This window comes from Patagioenas fasciata, chromosome 15 (assembly GCF_037038585.1).
Source record: "Patagioenas fasciata isolate bPatFas1 chromosome 15, bPatFas1.hap1, whole genome shotgun sequence".
Classification (NCBI taxonomy): domain Eukaryota; kingdom Metazoa; phylum Chordata; class Aves; order Columbiformes; family Columbidae; genus Patagioenas; species Patagioenas fasciata.
Window position 1 is genome coordinate 17,559,946 of NC_092534.1, and position 20,387 is coordinate 17,580,332.

The following is a 20,387-nucleotide window of genomic DNA, read 5'->3' on the forward strand; positions in this document are numbered from 1 at the left end:
GAGATTTTTCTTCTCCCTCATGGACAGTACCTGATTTGGCCAAAATTTTCACAAGCCACTTTGTTTTACTGGCCTGATGGCCAGTGGAAATTTTGGGCCAGTTTCACTCCCTGTTAATACTGTTTACAAAGAACATTTGAAATCAAACATTATCACACACAAGAATGCTATTCCATTAGCTTTGGTAAATAGATATATTGAGCACCACAAATAGCTGTTTAAGATGTCGCATTTTAATGCTAAGAAATACTATATTTCCTGCTATAATATCCTCAGTTACATGTTACTCTAAATAATTATTTCTGCCAGATACAAGAACTTCAAACTAAATACAGCAAATGAACTCTCAAGGCGTTTCCTTCATGCGTACGGGCAGACATTCTCACCTGGGTAAATAAATAGACTTTTATGGAAGGTGATATTTCAGAAGATAAGAATTGATGCAAAAGTGCTTCATGGCTTATTAATGCTTTTGTAATGTCACCTTTCTCCAGAAATACTTCATTTGCTGGTTTTTACCTCTACACTCATTAGTACCACTGCCTCTGGCTTATCACTGTCCGCATTACAAGTCTACTTGTCCAAAGCCAGAACGGACGCACGAACTGCCTGGAAACAAACCCGCCGGCGCGGGGCAGAGGACTCAAAACAGGCGGCCTCAGCAGCTCTGCAGTCGCCCTGCTTTGCAAACACAGGACACACAACTTAACTGGTTTCCATAAAGGGTTTAAATGTGTTCCATTAGCAAAGATGTCCCCACACTGACACTTATCCAAGGATTCTACGTCCTTTGGTTGAATTTCACTCCCCCGAAAGCACTGGGATTCGGGCACTGCCCCAGCAGAGTGCAGCTCCACACGGGAAAATCCGAGCAGTAGAAAAGTCTCTCTTGTTCTTTTCATGCAATAAAGCAAAACATTCACAGGCTGACACCCCACGAAAAACAAGGCAAATAGGTAAGACAGAACAAAGAAACAGCCTCTCCCCTACAGTTAACAGGAGATGTGACCCAGATGAACTGAACAAGCCCGGTTTTGCCAGTGCAGCTCATTTCCCTGCAGTGTATCAGACGCTGCCGTGACTGCAGCCACCGGAGCCGCTCTGACCGAGCGCCGGTCCCCGCGGCACAGCCCGTGCGGCTCAGGTTCAACCGCCGGCGAAATCCGAGCACGGCAGCGTCCAAAAACATCCCCTCCTGCCCCCACTGTGGAACTGGGGCTGCCCCTTCAGAACGGTACGCGCGCTGTCAGTAGAACAGCGCAGGAGAACCCGCCGTCGCGGTCTACACGTTACTGAAAGACCACCAGCAGCACCACAGAAAGATCTTCTGCAAATTAAGTTAAAAAGACACGCTTGTGGGGGAGCTTAGCTGCACTAAGGAATCGATGTGCAAGATTTTATTTTTTAATTAAAAATACCAAGATCTATTTATTTTTTCAATTTCAACTGCTGAAGCACAGATCCAAAAACATCGCCTCCAAGAACAATAAAAATACTGAACTTTCCTGTATGTCCAAAGTTTGTCATCAAGCAAAGGAACAAAACCTGCTCGCTTAGCTACACAGGGCTGTATCTTACAAAAGATTTCACCTTCCTGGATTTTCCAGTTAAAAACTCAAAATGCATGTTAAATTGCTGGGGGGTGTTTTCACATGCAAAGCCTCAACTCGTGCGAGCCGTGCCATCTTACTCCTTTAGTAGTAACTTAGTGTTAATTGAACTACAACATATCTAAAACAACACAAGAAGGATGTTACTATACAAAAAGCAGACTAAGCCAGCCATTAAGTCTTACTGCTTATTGTGAGCGCATGAGCTGACAGGAAGGAGTTTCAGCAAACATCAAACCACGTCTGTACTTGGTGTCACGTTCACAGACTCGAACCTCTGCTGTCGGGACCTGCGCGTGTCCCGCAGCACAGCCCGCGGCACAGCCCCTCACCGGCACAGCCCGCGGCACAGCCCACGGCACAGCCCGCGGCACAGCCCACGGCACAGCCCGTTGCCCACACAGCCTGTCACCCGCACACCCCGCGGCACAGCCCGTCGCCCGCACAGCCCGCGGCACAGCCCGTCACCCGCACAGCCCCGCGGCACAGCCCGTCACCCGCACAGCCCCGCGGCACAGCCCGTCACCCGCACACCCCGCGGCACAGCCCGTCGCCCGCACAGCCCGCGGCACAGCCCGTCACCCGCACAGCCCCGCGGCACAGCCCGTCACCCGCACAGCCCCGCGGCACAGCCCGTCACCCGCACAGCCCCGCGGCACAGCCCGTCACCCGCACAGCCCCGCGGCACAGCCCGTCACCCGCACAGCCCGCGGCACAGCCCGCGGCACAGCCCGTGGCACAGCCCGTCACCCGCACAGCCCCGCGGCACAGCCCGTCACCCGCACAGCCCGCGGCACAGCCCGTCACCCGCACAGCACCGGGCTGTGTTTCCAAAGAGGAAAAGCTGCTTCCATAAAGCAAGAGAGCGAATCCCAAATGAAAGCTTCCCGCAGCTGTTCACTCGCTGTCAAACGCACGAGAACACGTTTACTGTGAAACTGATACTGAGATTGTGGGGTTTCTGCTGACAGAAAAGTGAAGTGCTGGGCCAGGTCACACAGGACTTCTGATGCATTTTAGTGAGAGATGAAATTCTTATAATCACTCCTCCTTTCACGGGCAATGTGCTCAAACAACAGGACTAGGACATTTTACTATGACCTTCGAGTTCCTTCCCTCCCAACCCAAGTAAACTGGAGGTGTAACCAACGTCAGTGAAAACAAGGCTCCCGTGTTTTCAGTTGAATTAAGTTCCAATATCATCATCCTCTGGGATTTGAAGCTTACTTCAAATTGCACATCAATAACTTTACCTTGAAAGGTCTTGTCATGGTTTTGTCTTAGTAAAGTGTATATATATAAAAATTACAGTTATCTTAATTTAGCTCGTCCAATTTTTACATTATCACTCAACTGCACGCTCATTTGTATGATGATGCAGGTGTACAAGTTGCTGATCACGTTCTATTTCTTATTTGCAATTCTTCGTTTCCTTGTTGCCAGCATATCGTAAAAGGGATCCCTGCTGATACTTGCTCTAGAAGGAAAAAAGTAATTGTCAGTTTGGTTAACAAAGAGTTCTGAAAACCAAAACTGTTCTGTCCCTTTTCCCTGAGGATGACTCCACACTCCTCTTGAGACAATGGATGGTTCACTTCTAAGCATCACAAACACTTCTTTAGAAAAAGACGTTACTCAGCTGTGATTTGTTCTGAGTTCATACCTTCACCTTGACCATTATTATTAACCATTATTAATGTGGGTCTGCTTTACAAACCCTACAAGATAAAGTCAAGCTGTGAAGGTTTAAAGCCGCACTGTGAACATGCTCGAGATACATGTCACGAAAGCTGATTATCAGGTGAAGCAAGAATCTGCTAAGATTAGGGTTAAAGATGGTTCACACAAGGCTTTACATTTGCTTTACGAACACATTTAGAATCCGCACTTTCCCCATCTGAGTTGGCAGCACTGTTGCCCTAGGACCGGACAGTAACAGGCGATCTGTCAACCCCACACCGCTTGTCGTTCATGCTGGAGGATGCTGCCCGATCAGAACTCTTCAAACAAGTTGGAACGCAAATTCTCTTCGTATCTTACTCTGAAAAGAGTTTACACTCAATTTCTGAAATACATTTACGACTTCAAACTCACTTGATAGATTTTATCCACTCTTCCTTTTCTTCCGGGGTGGGAGCAGATATCCTGTACACTACGTGGTTGCCTTCCACCACTCTTCCATCGGCTTCAGTTTTACACGCTTTGATTACTTGACCTTTATGACTGGGGTTATAGAGCTCGAAGCAGTTCTGAAGGGTAGAAATTAAGAAATACATCTTAAAAACAAAACAAAACTGACAAACATCTTAATTGAACACCACACCTAAGTTCCATATGGTTTACTTCACTTATAAAATAAATTTTAAAATATCTTACTGGTTTTCTAGGGTCTTCAACTTCTCTTATGCTCAGATTTTCTAACGGAATAATTCCTCTAGGTTCCTTGTCCTAAAAAATTAAAAAATTACCACATCATTAGCCACTGAAATATCCTGATTACAAACACGGTTCACTGTAATATGTACTCACTGTTGTGTATTCGAAGTAATACAGGCAGTTATCAGTCAGAATAAACCATCTCCGTTTCCACGTTTTCACTCTTCCCCCTACAACCAAAAGGCGAGGCTGAATTAGATGTGCGTTGCTGTCAGGGCTTCAACAATGGATAAGAAAGTAATTCCATTTTCCTCGTCTTTCAAAATATGGGTTAATTGCTTAATCGTAAATGGATCAGGCACAGGTGAGCTGAGGCTAAAGAACACGCTACCAAACTGCTGAGGCAGCAGTAACCGCGGTGCCGCGGCGCAGCCCGAGCCCCAGCCCTGCAGCCGCGCGCCTCCTCCCGGGTGACGCCACAGCCGGGCGGCCCCCCGCGCCCCGCCCGGGCCACCGCGCCGGTTTACTGATCCGAACCGGGATACGGCCCTCGGAAACGCGTCCAGCGCCGCCACAGCGCAGGGAGGCCCAGCACCAGCACCGCCTGCTCCAGCAGCAGGACCAACCCTCTCACAGCCCGTCTGCAAGGAAAGGGGCCCGGCAATACAGCTCAGGGACTTTTATCTCCTTCCTTTCGCTCCACTCATGAGCATAAGCATGGTTAAGAACCTATCTCTACTTTCAGATTTAACATCAAGTGCATAAGACGTTTATAAATATTATTAGCAGAACAAATATGATGTGTCGTCAAGCGACAGTAAATCCTATGCCAAAATGTTCTGGGTTTAGTCACTTTTCAGCACCTAGTATTCTAAAAACGTGTTCTCTTTATGGGTTAATAACATCATTGAGTACACATGACTGCTCCAAAAATGCCGAACTTTTCGTGCATTTTCAGTTTAGACAAGAGCAACCACAGAGCTCCTCTTTCTCACTCGTGCACATGTCCCACCACGGGGAACAGTTCCTGTTAGAAACACACGCTGTTGTCTCGGTCCGCTCTGCTGGTGGCTGCTTCAGAACACGTCTGGCATTCCACAATTGCGTGATTTTAAAAACTCATTTCCAGGAATGACAATTGTAGATAAAGCATTCACACATTGTTAATATAGAGGTTTGGTTCCACCATAGTTATCTGGCTTCAGGAGTATGTCACCACCTGTGCATCATCCATTCAGCAGTGATTTAATCTCATTAACCCAACATCTCAGTAGTTGATCTTGCTATTGCACACCCGTGCATGAAAGAGTACTATTGATACACATAAGACCCCCAATTTAATCCAAGTCATTATAACTAAATCCAAGGCAGAAGCATATTTTTTAAATTTTTTCATTCTACTTGAGATAGCTGGGTTTTTTGTTTAATACAGAAATCCAAATCATTAACTTAAAGAATCACTCTAGGAATATAATGATATCTCTTGCTAGTAGCCCACTGCGTGTTTGCATTGCAGACCGAGTACGTTGCACGTCGCGTCCTCCTTTGCCTGGTTCCAGGACCCCCACGGTAACCAGTGCAACACCGCAGAGCGCAACACACTCAGTAAACTTCACGTTTCCACCACACGCACAAACATCTTAAGAAAAATTCAATCTGCAAGCAGGTGCGGTGAAATAAGAGAAGGCAAAATAGTGCAAGATGCAGAAGCCGTGACAGAATGAATGGCTGAGTGGAGACAGTGAGGGAAGAACTGGTGGCATCTTAATACAATCACTGTGACAGATCCTTAAATAAAGCATTCCAGAAACAGTAAAACTGGCACGTAAGTCACTAGAAAAATTCCCATCACCTGGCCTGAGAGCTGCCTGAAGCATCAGGAAGTATTTGGGCTTGGAATGGAAAGCTGACGAGCTTTAGCTTGACTCACTTCCAGATCACTGAATACGCAGCCGCCCAGCCAAGCCAGCTGCCGGGACAGTCCCCCCATCCCCATTACATGACATGTTTTCATACACCCCCACGCTCACTGCCATGACTTCAAGTCACATTGTGCTCTCTAAAGTTAACAGGTTAACATCATTTAACATCTTCATGGCACAAAAAGGCCACCGTGTTTTTCGGGCTGCAATAACATCAGCTGGCACCACAGGTCCCGCTCACCCGGCTCCAGCAGAAACACAGCTCAGCAGGGCAGAGGGCGAACCCAACCGGCACGCGGGTTCATCAGAGGCAGCTCAAACCCAGCCAGGGCGTCTCAAACTGCGCTATCATGTCAAAGCACCATTAATAAAAAATAACCAGGTAATGACCATATATTTAAAAGAAGGCCTGCTTATAATTTAAGGTAGAAACACTAGACTTACAACACACCTCCCAGAACAATACGAAGTGCCAAGTAGCAAGTGACATTTGAGTTTGCCTGACAACAACCCCTCTCTTTGGAAAAGCCAGACTTCTCAAACCTGAAAACTTTTGTAATCAGTTTTGATGAAGCTTTTGTCATTAAACATTTCCCAGCTCCAGGACAGTACTGATGTTGAAGTCAGAAGATTAAATATCTCCAACACCCCTCCTGCTGCTCCCTTCGGCCCAAAGCCGTCACGAGCTCGCTGGGTTCCAGCGCTCACGGGAGCCATGGAAATGGACCCCAGGTCCCTGCTCCACCGAGCCAGGAGCTGCTCTCCTCTTCCAAAAACAGCAGCACAGGAGGTGGGCTGGTTTGCAGAATAAGGAACCGTTCTCACACAGAGTTCTCCGTCTTCCCGCCTCCCGTTACTTCGTTGTGGCTGTCAGCAGCACAGAAACACTATTAAAGCTTGAAAGGCAACCTAATCTGTACTCATCAAGTTTGCAGGAGTCACCATATAACAGGCATTTAATACGCCTTTACAACGGGCTAAAACCCAAGAAGCTGGCTGATAAGGCTGTGTGACCCGTACACACTGCATGCAAGATTAACGGGTAAGAACTCGTGATAACCAAACATTCTTTTCCTTGGCCGAGACTGCTGCAGGCTCACAAAACAACAAAGGGCTTTAGTACCACAGTTCGTATCTTCCTCCAGCTCCCAGCCTTTTAAAGATTAAAACTGGAAGGAACTAAGTCAGCAGAAGAGGCTCAAGAAAATCAGAGTATGAATCCATAAACGCCTACAGAAGTGGAGAGATGTCAGTGTGTGCTTCTCAAAGAACGAGCTGATCAATGTTCAAAGACATCTCAAACAACAAAATAAAGCAGCGTGATATCTTGTAGGTAGAAATCTACGGAAACCACAAGAAAAGGCCGCAACAAGGCAAAAGGTGCAGAAGGAGGAACAAACACTCTTCACCTGTGGAAGCCAACATAGGATTATTTTTTTGCAACTCTGGGCAAGGTACAAACCAGAGAACAAGGTAAAAGAAACCACCTACACCAAATGGAAAAACAACGGGCAATGACTTCACACCCACCAATTCCGGAATTGAAGGCAGAGTTAGGACTAAAGGCAGCAATGTATCTGAAGTTGAGAAATTCTATACAAATCTTCAGCACATTTCTATAAAGTTCAAGATGGGAAAGAGAGACACACACTTCAAGAACGCTTTTTGTCCTCTCAGTTAATTTAGACACCACTAGGTGGAAGGGACTCGGAAACCGTACAATTATACAGGTGATCTGGTTGAAGTCTGAGTTTTTTTCCAAACAGGAGTTTCCCGCGGGCTGGGCCCAGCAGAGCGTCGGCCACCAGGAGAGCCGCGCGGGCACAGCAAGCACCAGCTCCTTCATCAGCCACGGCTGCTCTCAGGCCCCGGAGCCGGAGCCGCGTCCTCTGGCGGGCAGGGGCGCTGCAGGAGCACCGCTGGCGCAACGGGCCGGGCACGGCGCCTCGGGACATCCCCGAGCTCCCAGTAACCGCCTGACCGGCAGAGAGCACCCACACCACCGCAGTCCAGTCCGAACCGCTGCCTCTCCACTTTGGTGGGTAATGTCACAGTTCCCCCTCTAACTAGAAGAAAATATTACGCAGACCAAGCTATTTGCCAAGAGAAGCTGTTTTAGGCAAGGAAACACCTCCCTGTGCAAAATGATTGTAACTTGGATATTAGGACAGAGAACACAGAAAATAATTTGAAAATAAAGCGGATGGCAGAAAATTTCATGGTACTAACACCACTAATAATGATGACACAGAGGAATCTAAAAGCTCACAATGTCTCAAGCTGCTCTAAGTGAGGACTCGCTAGCGCTCAGCAGCTTTCAGTTTTTCACTTGTAGCACTCATTTTCATTACACCATGCTTCGAACAATGTAGAACGGAATGATAACTGAGGTTTACCGAGATAAAAGATGTCCATATAAAGGCACCAGCTGAGTCTGGAGAGATAAAACCAGAATTGCTGTCTGGCCGCCAGGTTTGGCTCTCAGACTTGCACAAAGTCACCTCTGAGCAATTCAGAGCAGCAAACTCGCTCCGAGATTCTAAAGCCAGTGCCAGGCTGGAGAGCTGGAGCGGTCTCTAGGACAGGTGAATTTTACCATACACGGAAGTTTCACGATATCCACCTCCTGCCCAGAGGATAATCAACACCGTTAGCTGGAGTACTCAAAAGGGGGCCACAAGCAATAAACAGGAAGCGGTGACTATAAGAAAAACCAAATACAAAATACTGTCTTGATATACTCAGGGTTTGGGAGTTGTCTTTGTGTTATTTATAGTTTTATCTAAAGCCTTCTATTTCAACTTACAAGTGTTATTGCAACTAAGCACTTGAACTCTCACACAGGAATACAGTCCCCTTCACACTTCAACAATACTGAAGCTTTCAGTATCAGCATCTTCCAGACCCCCGTCCATTTCACAAGAAGTGTTTCCCAACAGAAAGGTCTGTAGAAACGCACACAACATGCCCGGGACAGCATTCTCAAACGCACGGTTAAGCCTCCAGCAAACAGGAAACCCAAAGCAAGGAAAGACAAAAGGAAATTTTTAAAAAGGTTTGCCAGGTTTGTTTCTGGTCACTGCATCTCAAGTAGCAAAATGTCTTTGTCTGCACCAGTCCGTGCCTGCTGAAGAGAAACGCGGGCCTTACGGAAGCATCTGCAGGCCGATTCTCCAGAGGCTTCCGGACACGTTTTGTTTCTTCGCTCAAACACCCCTCCCGCCGTGGGAGCGTTACGTACACCACCCCCTGTTCCACACGTGCTTATACAGCTGGGTTTTCTGCCCACCTTCTCACATCCGTGCCGTATGTAATGAGAAGCTGGTTCTACTGACGGATTGTGCAGAAGCACCTGGCAGCTCTCACCGACTCCAGTCGCCTTTTCCTTCAATTCCTTCGTTGCACCCCTCCACGCACGCTCACGCTCCTGCCTGCGCTCTCAGTCTGTGAAGCGGTACGTGAGAGCGCCCTTCGGCCGCGGGAGAAACACGGGCTTATGCTCAGCCTCTTCTCCAGAAAGCGGTTTATCCACATCCCCTTGGAAGGGTGTTCTGCTGAGACAGCTATCACCTCACGCTACGACACGGAGAAAAGCCGCAAAGTCATCTTTGAAATCGTGCCAGCTGAGCCAACGCACGCCAAATAGCAAGAGCCATGCGTTTGCACAGCTAGAAAGACAAAGAGCTCTACAGCATCTGTAGTGCAACGGTCAAAATAAGACACTGGAGAGCATGTGAATGGATTCGAAATGCTTCCTTTCCACATGTAAGTCTATCCAGCACTAGCGTGACCACGGATTTCCAGGTGCAATCAGTACAACAGGCTCAGGGCTCTAAGCAGGCTCCACTTCCACCGCACCGACCCCCGGCACACCTCCCTCTGCTCACTTCAGCCACCAACGCAAAACTCTACTTAAACACGCAGTGGCCAACAACTGGCTCTACTGGAGCACGTACTGGTGGTTTTTAGCGAAAAACAAATGTCAAAATAAAATTTCAATGTCCTTTATATAGGAAAAGCTTCTCTAAGCCCAAGTAGAAAAGTGAATCTCATCAACTTTCAGAGTCTGTAAACAAGGGCACCTTGCATTGCCAGGAGAGCACCAATTACCAGAGGTTTCTGCAAGTCTAAATTTGATGCTCATCTAAGTGCCTGTTTAGTAAGCTAAATGTATGATCTACAACGGAAAATAAGCAAAGAACAGTTTTATAAATGGATAACAATCAATCTTTCAATAATCTAATATAATTGATATACAAGTAACAAAACCACTCCGGAACTTTATTACAAGAGTAAGACATTTTCTCTCAGTAGAAATTATTCTTCCCTTGTTACGTTCTGCAATGAACAAGAAAAGAAGGTTGAATAGATGTCTATTTTTCTCCTTTATAGGTGAGCAGGTTCTTTTGCAGGAACACACTCGCACGTGAGCTAAACACTGACACACCGGTCCTCCAGAGCACCACCGGCCATCCCGTCAGTGACACTGAGCACAGACACTGACACACCGGTCCTCCAGAGCACCACCGGCCATCCTGTCAGTGACACTGAGCACAGACACTGACACACCGGTCCTCCAGAGCACCACCGGCCATCCCGTCAGTGACACTGAGCACAGACACTGACACACCGGTCCTCCAGAGCACCACCGCCCATCCTGTCAGTGACACTGAGCACAGACACTGACACACCGGTCCTCCAGAGCACCACCGCCCATCCTGTCAGTGACACTGAGCACAGACACTGACACACCGGTCCTCCAGAGCACCACCGGCCATCCCGTCAGTGACACTGAGCACAGACACTGACACACCGGTCCTCCAGAGCACCACCGCCCATCCCTTAGTGACACTGAGCACAGACACTGACACACCGGTCCTCCAGAGCACCACCAGCCATCCCTTAGTGACACTGAGCACAGACACTGACACACCGGTCCTCCAGAGCACCTCCGGCCATCCCTTAGTGACACTGAGCACAGACACTGACACACCGGTCCTCCAGAGCACCTCTGGCCATCCCTTAGTGACACTGAGCACAGACACTGACACACCGGTCCTCCAGAGCACCACCGGCCATCCCATCAGTGACACTGAGCACAGACACTGACACACCGGTCCTCCAGAGCACCACCGCCCATCCCTTAGTGACACTGAGCACAGACACTGACACACCGGTCCTCCAGAGCACCACCGCCCATCCTGTCAGTGACACTGAGCACAGACACTGACACACCGGTCCTCCAGAGCACCTCCGGCCATCCCGTCAGTGACACTGAGCACAGACACTGACACACCGGTCCTCCAGAGCACCACCGCCCATCCCTTAGTGACACTGAGCACAGACACTGACACACCGGTCCTCCAGAGCACCACCGCCCATCCTGTCAGTGACACTGAGCACAGACACTGACACACCGGTCCTCCAGAGCACCTCCGGCCATCCCGTCAGTGACACTGAGCACAGACACTGACACACCGGTCCTCCAGAGCACCACCGCCCATCCCGTCAGTGACACTGAGCACAGACACTGACACACCGGTCCTCCAGAGCACCACCGGCCATCCCATCAGTGACACTGAGCACAGACACTGACACACCGGTCCTCCAGAGCACCACCGCCCATCCCTTAGTGACACTGAGCACAGACACTGACACACCGGTCCTCCAGAGCATCTCCGGCCATCCTGTCAGTGACACTGAGCACAGACACTGACACACCGGTCCTCCAGAGCACCACCGCCCATCCTGTCAGTGACACTGAGCACAGACACTGACACACCGGTCCTCCAGAGCACCACCGCCCATCCCATCAGTGACACTGAGCACAGACACTGACACACTGGTCCTCCAGAGCACCACCACCCACCCTGTCAGTGACACTGAGCACAGACACTGACACACCGGTCCTCCAGAGCACCACCGGCCATCCCTTAGTGACACTGAGAATAAACACCACGCTACAATGCATTTGATTAAAAAACAAAAGACAAAAATACAGGAGGAAGAAAATTAAAGAATGAGCAACTGAAGCAGAGGGGACTGGAAAGCAATCGGATACGTACCTCCTAACGCAGAATAAGCAGAGACAGCCAGTCACAGAACAGAAAGGTGATAGAGGTCATAGGCCATAAGGAAAACAAGAAGGCACATTTAAACCACTCATTAAAAAAATCATAGCCAAAACCAAACCAAGAGAAAGTCACAAATAATATGGAAAAATAAAGACATACCAAAAAAATATTTGAAGATACATCCTTTTTTTGTACACAGAAAACTGAGTTGAAATATCACCCGGTTTTCTGCAATGACCTTATGGAGACTCAGTTGTTATTTCTCAGTCACAGCATGTGGCAAATACACATGGTGTTTCCTTGTCACGGAGTTTGTATTTCTCATAGATCAGAAATAAAACTCCAAAGTTTGCATACGTAAAGTAACAAGTAACAACCTTTAGATGTAAAGGAGTTACTATTTTGGTTAGTACATTTTTAAATACAAATTATAAAGTTAATCCTATTACTTTCACAAGCAAGCAGATAGACATGGAAGCAGTAAACACGCTAACAATGAACAAACATACAGCAGCAAAACTGCCCTTATAACTAACCTAATTTCAGCAGCCAACCTTCTCTATCTGGATTAAAAAATGTGTGCGTTAGATCATTTCCATCATCCTCTGGAATTTTAAACGGCTCATTCTTAATACTTTCATATAAATTCTAGAAGAATAAAAAAAGAAGACATTTATTAATGAGGTCTTTTTCCTCTAACAGAAAATGCAATCAGGACATCTTAGCGCTTCTGAGACTATTTATAAAAAAGCATAGGAGGTGCTGTCCATAAAATTCTGGACCACCCATTCTCAATCTTTGTTTACTACTTTGATTAAGTGTGATTTTAAACTACTTCATCTATAAACAAGCGTCTCTTTAACAGATTTTTGTAAGCACTGCTAGCAAAGACATTTTTTCTTTAACGTCAGCATTCAGTATTTCCAAGGTTTCGGCTTCAGGTCTCATTTAGTGCAAGGTTTGCCAAATGAATCTGGGTTTCAGAAGACGGTTCAGACCACCACACTGTCTCAGAGAAGTAAGTATTTTCATTGATATCTCAAGGGACAGGAGGAACCTCCCCAAGACACATGGAAAGCAATGAGAAGCAATAACAAAAAATGATTTTTACTATTTTTTCCATCTCTGACTTATCCAGAAATACTACTTTTTCTTTTTTTTTTTTTTTTCCATAAGAAGCCAATTGCACCAGAGTTTTGCCATCAGCAAACTCGTGAGAGATACACGGAGCGCCTCCCCTGCACTCCCGAGCCTCCAGCGCAGACGGAATACGGGGAGAACTGGCTCAGAGCGGCTGTGAGCGCAGAGAAGGCTCCTCTGGCGGCTCCAGGCTGCGCGGGCCAGAGCGCGCTCTCGCGTTCCTGGACAGACCCGAGAGCCCCGCCAAACCGCCCCCGCGCCTCCTGCTGAACACGCAGCAACGCCTCGTCCCCCGCTCTAACTCACCCGCAGCAATTCCTCTGGAAGGTCTCCACCTTCATTAATTCCACGATTCATGGAAATAAACCTCTCTACTGTTGGTTTATCTCTTACATTGTGGTTGTGCAGACTGGTATTTAACATAATGATTGCAAAGGACAGCACGTAGCACGTATCTGAAAAAAATATTTGAAAAGTTATCTTAATGTGTTGTGGCACAAACCTGTAAAATGGACCGGAGGAGTAAAACAGCCGGGCAGTCAGAAATCCTCAACACCAGGCATGAAAACAAAGTCTCAAATCTTTCTTTAAACTGTTAAGTAAGCCTAAGGAGAAAAAATACGTAACTATTCAAATTAAAAGCCAGTATGGGAAAAACAGCACAAGAGAATTCAAAAGTTGTTTTCAACTCTTTGCAATCATCGCTATCGGCCTAAGCGAACATCTGACTTGAAACACTGAGGTGTTCTTGGGCAGAACAGTCTCTGCACACAGATTCTGCCTAGATCATATCGGCAGATCCTGTAACAGACATGGGCAGACTCCTATTCCAAGTCCTTCCAAAGCTTTCTCCAAACAGAAAGAACAGCGTCTTCAAAATAATACTTGAACTGCATTTAAACAGAAGGAAAATTACATCGACTCCATTTCTCAGCACACACAAGGTGATTAGTACCACTGAACAATACCAAAGATGACAAAGGAGATCTTATGCCTCTTGACACGGTCATGATTATTCTCCCAGAATCCAAGTACAAGATCCTGAGTAAGAAAAAGCAGGACAGAAACCTCTCTGCTACATAGAGGAAAATGTGTTTGCATCTTCGGCACTTCGTTTTCCATAAGTACTTTACTCTCTAGCTGTTGCAGACCTGCTTTACATTAACCTTTGTCTGGCCTGTTTGTTCCTAAACTAAGCGATCAACAGCAAGCTGTGTATGTAACTAAAGAGAACAACAATGCCAGAACACAAGGGCATCCTGTGCAGCATCACAAAGCTCCATCACCTTTTAGGACTTGTGTAATTCTGAAGTAAGTAATTCAACAGAAAACTGAGGTGCATTTCTAACTGAGATAAGTTATCGCTGAGCAGACTGCTGAAGAGAAAGGACACAGTCCTGACAACAAAAAGGGATGACCTTCTAGAGAATATACTATAGCCACACATAGGTGGACTTGACACTGAGATAATGAGGGGTAAAGTCCTTACAACTGACAGACAAGACTACCGAACCTGTTGGCCTCTTCTGCCTTTAAGCCTCTGAGAATCTTATTTTCCAAGTGTCAGCAGAAATATTTCTGAAGTGTGTTTCACACATTAAATGGCTTAGATATATATGAATGCTGAAGTTTTATAAATGGAAATGCATTCTGACCATAAGCTTGCACGTCCTGGAACAAAGTGTAGGATTAGACAGCTGCATTTACTGAGTACTTAAGAAGTACTGTTTCCTGTGACTGACCTGTAGACTGGAAGACTCCTGGGTTACAAAGGCAATAGCGTGAAGCAAAAGCTTCCATCATACGATCAATTTTCTGAGCTTCTCCTGGGAGTCTGAAGCTCCACAGAAACTGCCTACAAAAGGGAAGAATAGTTGTTGGACTCATTCCAATGTTTATATATTACGCATATATTACTAATAATCAGAAACAAAACAAGATCAGCAATGTCTATAAAACGTCCTAGACCGATGTTCTCAGTCTTCCAACACACAAGTCAGGAGGTGCTGCAAAGCAACATGCACAGACGGCGAGCCCAGGAGCGCAGCCGGCAGCACCGCATGCGAGCAGGCAGGATGCGACAGCTCGTGTTCCCAGACTCCCCTTTTCCAAACTACCGAACAATTTTCTGTATGCATCCCATTTTTGCCATGAGAATGCTATGGGAAACAGTTAGTTCAATCCACCCTGGGTTTCCTGGCTACTACAAGCAATAAACACTCAGATTTTATGCACAATGTAAAAAGACAAATTATATAAACTATTTCTGGTAGGGGAGAGAAGCAAGGAATACAAAACCACTTAACATCTTTACTTGAACTCATCAAAAACATTTTAAAAACAGCAACAAGAAAAACACCAGTGCTGGGAGAGGTGCTGCCTGTCAGGCGTAAACCCACCCTACAAGAATGAGACCTAGATCTTAAAAAGAAAGACTCTTTCTATCATTTCAATAATTTCATAATATGTGCAGGAGATCTGTGCTCCTGTTCAGCAGCATGACCTGGAACACGGTTTTTACTTTCATAACTTGCTCCTTCTACATACAGGTACACTGGAATGCATACAGGACACACGTCTTCATAAACTCATTTTTGGCACACTATGGCACAAAAAAATCTCCAATGAATTTAACCACTTATTCTTTCTTAGCAAAAGAATTATCTAAACTATAACAGGTCTAAACCAGCAAAGTTACATGCTCTGCCATGCAAAACAGGTTCTCAATATTCCCTGGACACTGGGTGGCAATATAATAACCATTTATTCCTCTCTTCATCAGTTTTCATTTTAGAACATTATATTAAAGTGTCGCAGGCCATCTTTAGTTTGTCAGTTCTACCTACTGTCTTTTACTCACCTCGTGCAAGGTTCCAACCCAGATCACGAATTTTGTAAGCTACCAAAATACAAACATTTAATAGTAACAGCTGCTGAGGAAGAATAAAGTCAAACCTAATGTTAAATTGGGTAACAGAGAGAGGAATACGAAGCCTCCCAGACAAGCTCCAGCAGCCAGAAAAAAGGCTTCCTTAGCCAAAGCCTCAGGCAGCTCAAGTTATCACCACCACATCACTCAACCACAGCAGAGCCGCTCTGCCTCCGCATCACAAGGCGCTGCACCAGAGATCACACGGACGCCTCCGCTTATCTGGTGTCACGAGGGAGTCACTGGTGACAAAAAACTGGCACAACTATCTACATCAACTTGATTTGCTGAATCTGTCACGGATTTCCACCAAGACGAGAGGGGACTTCGCAAGGTCACTGTATGCCGGCAGCCCGGAGAAACCAAGCAAACCGTTCACTTGGCAAGGGAGAGTGTCCCAAGATAATGCGCTGTCCCACAGGACAGCTGGGAAACTCTGAGGGAAGACGGAGGAAATGTCTTGGTTCCAAGTCTACCTATTGGCAACTGAACATAATCAACTACTACGGTCAGTGGGATTCCCCCTTCCCGCCCAGAGGAACGAATTGAGGTGGAGGGAAAGGAGAAAAAACACGGCAGCAAAGAAAATGATTTATTTGTTTGGGTTAGGAGTTTCGTTTGGTTTTTACCAATCTCAGACCTTCTCATGTCCACACATGGCAGGCACACCAAAGAGTTACGGCTACATTTTAGCTGTTTGTATTCACCTGAAGTAATGAGAAGTTCCCACCTCCAAAGGCAGCACACACAAGCAACCGAAGGGTTAGAGCAGAGCTGCCGGCTGAGGCGCACAGCGACGCGCCCGGCCGCGCCGAGCTGGACGTCAGCCCAGTGGCGAACACACCGACACGGGCCCACGCGGGCGTGCGAGTCAACTCGGGAAGCTCGGGCCGAAAAAAGAAAGAACTGACTCACCTTAAGGCTTGTACGAGATTGAGATCAGCGAACTCATGGAGTTCAACAAAAGCCTGAAGAACTTTAATATTAAATTCATCTCTAGGAAAGACAAAAATGTAAACAGACAATCACAATTCTGAACTGTAAAGACTTATTATTTATCTCTATTTGCTTCCAAGAGTAAGCAAGGAAATAAACGACCATACTGATAGAATCAAGTCATCAAAATAGGTTACCCATTGATTTGAGAAGTATTTGAACGTTTCATCCTAGTACTTTGCCTGGTTTTGCTGGCACGTTAGCAGGAGCCAGCACAGCTGAGCCGCCCTTGGCCCTGCTCGCTCCAGGGACACCAAAAGGGCCCAGCCTTCTTTGTTTCACATTTGTCACTTCTGCACCCGCCCTAACACGGCACCATACCCAACAGACTGATCTGGTGAGAAGTCCTCTGCAGGAATCGCCATGAACTTTTAAAACATTGGTTAATGTAAGATTAATTTCTTTAACCACACAACATGTGAAAAACAAACTATCCCATTTTTCCTCCAAGCACAGAAAATATTTAAGCAGTATGTTAATTTATGTACAAAGATAAGGAACAGAAATTATTCAACTGATTGTACCTAAGAAAAACAGCTTTTAAAAAGAGTGACTTAGTACGTACTAAATATCATCCTCAAAAATGGTTGCAATGACAGTTTACTAAAAACCAAAACATGTTTTGAACTGGCTTCCTCTCACATGTCTTTTATACCGATACACAAATCATGAGCCAAATGATGCTTTGTTTGGTACGAAGGTGTTCAAAAGTAACATTTAAACACTAACATACTGGGTTTGCGTGGCAAGTTCTGGTAGTGGGCGGGCTATGGGGGTGAGAGCCAAGGCCAGCGGAGCCAGGCTGGACCCGCTGCTGGTCAAGCCCACCAGCAACGGCGCAAGTGTCTGTGATCACCTGTTTTAACGGGGGAAAACCTGCAGGACAACATGCAACTGGAAACAGAAGGGAGAAGATGTGAGAAACAGCTCTGCAGACAGCGAGGTCAGCGAGAAATCGGGAGTGAAGCTGAGCCTGGGAAGCAGGGAAGGGTGGGGGAAGGTGTTTTAAGATTTAGTTTATTTCTCATTATCCTACTCTGACTGGGTTGGTAATAAATCCAATTTTCCCCATGTCGGGTGAGCGGTCTCTCCCTGTCCTTCACCTTCCGTTACAGCCTGCTCTCCCCGTCCAGCTGGGGACGGGAGTGACGGAGTGGCTTGGTGGCACCTGCCGGGTCGACCCCCTGCAACCAGCGAACACAAAACTATCTGGATGCGGACAGATTCGGTCTGCACCATCACTGAGCCCATCTGCCAGAAGCATAAAGGTTTATATTAAAGCACACCCTGGGGATTATATCACCCAGACAGAATGTTGTGTATCGGCCTCCACCGAACACAGAAAGGTGTGAACCCACCAAGAAACACCTGCTGCATTACTAACGGCACAGCCAGGCTGACCTGCAAGACTCAGAGCTAACCCATAGAACAGCCTGCTCATTCATCAGGATGTCCCCATACCGTTTACAGAAAAACATCAGCTCTGTCAAGCAAAACAAAGCAATTTTCACCCAATTTAGCCATGCACAATTCAACTGCCTGACTACTTTTCAGTGCAGTGAAATCAAGTGCTGGCACAATAGTCTAATGACTTTGCTTATATGTACGTAAAGCTTCAGTAATTCAGAAAGTACATTAGCCTTCTAGTCTAATTTTTGGTTTTCTAGGTTTTAATGTAAACTCTGTTAATATTGACGCTGGGTACAGCTCCAAAGAAACCAACCAGGAAGCCATGTAAAAAATAAGTGAAGACTTACCCACATATAAAGCAATCTTAAATATTTTTAAGATGTAATTCATTCCTTATTTATTGTACATTTTAAAGTATTATCTCATTCCATTTTCCCATTCACTTTTTTCAGTTTGCTGAGTGCCGTAACACTATAAAAGTGAATAATTTAATTATACATCTCTTTATGGCAGAACGTTTTACAAATATCTCGTTCTGTTGACTCTCCCGGTCTTGTCTCCAGCTCTATTTAGCAAGAATGCAGAAGTAATTCACGACGGGCCCCTGAGAGGGAGCAGCCAAATGAAAAGGAACGTCCTCAGACTCCAAGTGCCTTGATCAAAGAGAGTACCTGACTCAACAAAACTCATCTGTTACGTGCACTGCCCTTCGCGTAGCTCGGATCACTCAACAGCCTGTTTCTGAGGTAGCCACAAAAGCAAAACTATCACCTTAAGACCATCTCAACTGGCATATCTTACTTTATCCCAGGGTATTTGTTATACTGATTTATACAAAATTTCTTGACCAAATTTGCTATTGAGTATGGCCACTGCATTCATCTATATTTAAGTCTTGAAAAATTCAGGATATAACTGAATTGCGTATGAATCTGTAGACATACTCAATATTGAGAAAGGTTCCGTGTATTTTCAGATTAGACCACAGTGCTGCCCAGCAGCATCCCTGCAGGGATGCAAAGGAAAGAGCAATAGTTGTTTAAATTTGCAATGTGAACCTATAACCAGTCACATGAGCACTACCAATGACTCCAGTGGGGCTGGGCATACGGGTAAGGCCTTCCTGCATTAACACAAGGGTCCTGGGAATACAGAGCTACAGAAACTGCAAGTATTCCAGGGGACAACGGCAAGGCAGAGGGGAGGCCTCAAAACCAAACAGGCTGCTTTATATACGCTTTGTTACAGCTTGACAACTATGGACATTAACATGCAAGTGATTTTATAATACCGATTGGCCAAATATTCAAGAGAAACAACATAATGCTGTTGTATAAAAACTGTTGAAACATCTACATATACAGAAACTTCATAGCAAAGATCTGTTTTCAAAATATATCTATTACAGTGAAAACTTTCATTAAACCTATTAAAGCCAGGAGGAAATTGTTGAGCAGAAACTAAGCTGTTGATGCTGTAAATAGATTACGGGTGCCTCCAAAGGGATCTGCCAGAACACGTCGCTACAGAAGCACATCCTACGTGAGCACATCCCGCGTGAGTCAGCTTCTCACCCTCCAGAGCCGCACGAACCACGGCGTGTGCGAGCAGGCAGGCGCACGGCTCCGAGCCGCTCCTCACTCGGCTCCTGCTGCTGCCCTTTTCCAAACCAATTCCTGGGCTGCACGGCAATGCAAGGAATTCACATTTTGATTGTGTTTCGCAACACTATGCATAAATATGCATGTCGCATGTTTATTGTACTAGGATTGATAAAGATGGTGCGGCCGCCCTCTGAGGCACCTGCTTACCAGTGGGAAGAAGACAACAGTAAACCAGCTTACAACTACTGTCCCAGGAACTACCCATTTCAATAAGTAATTTCGTAACTGTCCAGTTATTAGTGACTGTAAATCACTCCTCGTCTGGG

General features: G+C 46.2%; 1 protein-coding gene across 1 annotated transcript in view; it reads right to left on the minus strand.

Moving 5' to 3' along the window:
* Positions 1–213: 213 nt before the first annotated feature.
* The window catches only part of CYTH3 (cytohesin 3), a 49,364-nt gene continuing 29,190 nt past the window's right edge, over positions 214–20,387 (minus strand). Inside the window, exons 6-13 of the mRNA XM_065850361.2 lie at positions 16,967–17,047; positions 14,865–14,977; positions 13,429–13,577; positions 12,519–12,630; positions 4,140–4,216; positions 3,987–4,058; positions 3,705–3,859; positions 214–3,087 (exon numbers count right to left, since the gene is read on the minus strand). Coding sequence (XP_065706433.1) covers positions 3,015–3,087; positions 3,705–3,859; positions 3,987–4,058; positions 4,140–4,216; positions 12,519–12,630; positions 13,429–13,577; positions 14,865–14,977; positions 16,967–17,047 — 832 coding nt within the window. The 3' untranslated portion in view covers positions 214–3,014. The remainder of the gene's footprint in view (positions 3,088–3,704; positions 3,860–3,986; positions 4,059–4,139; positions 4,217–12,518; positions 12,631–13,428; positions 13,578–14,864; positions 14,978–16,966; positions 17,048–20,387) is intronic.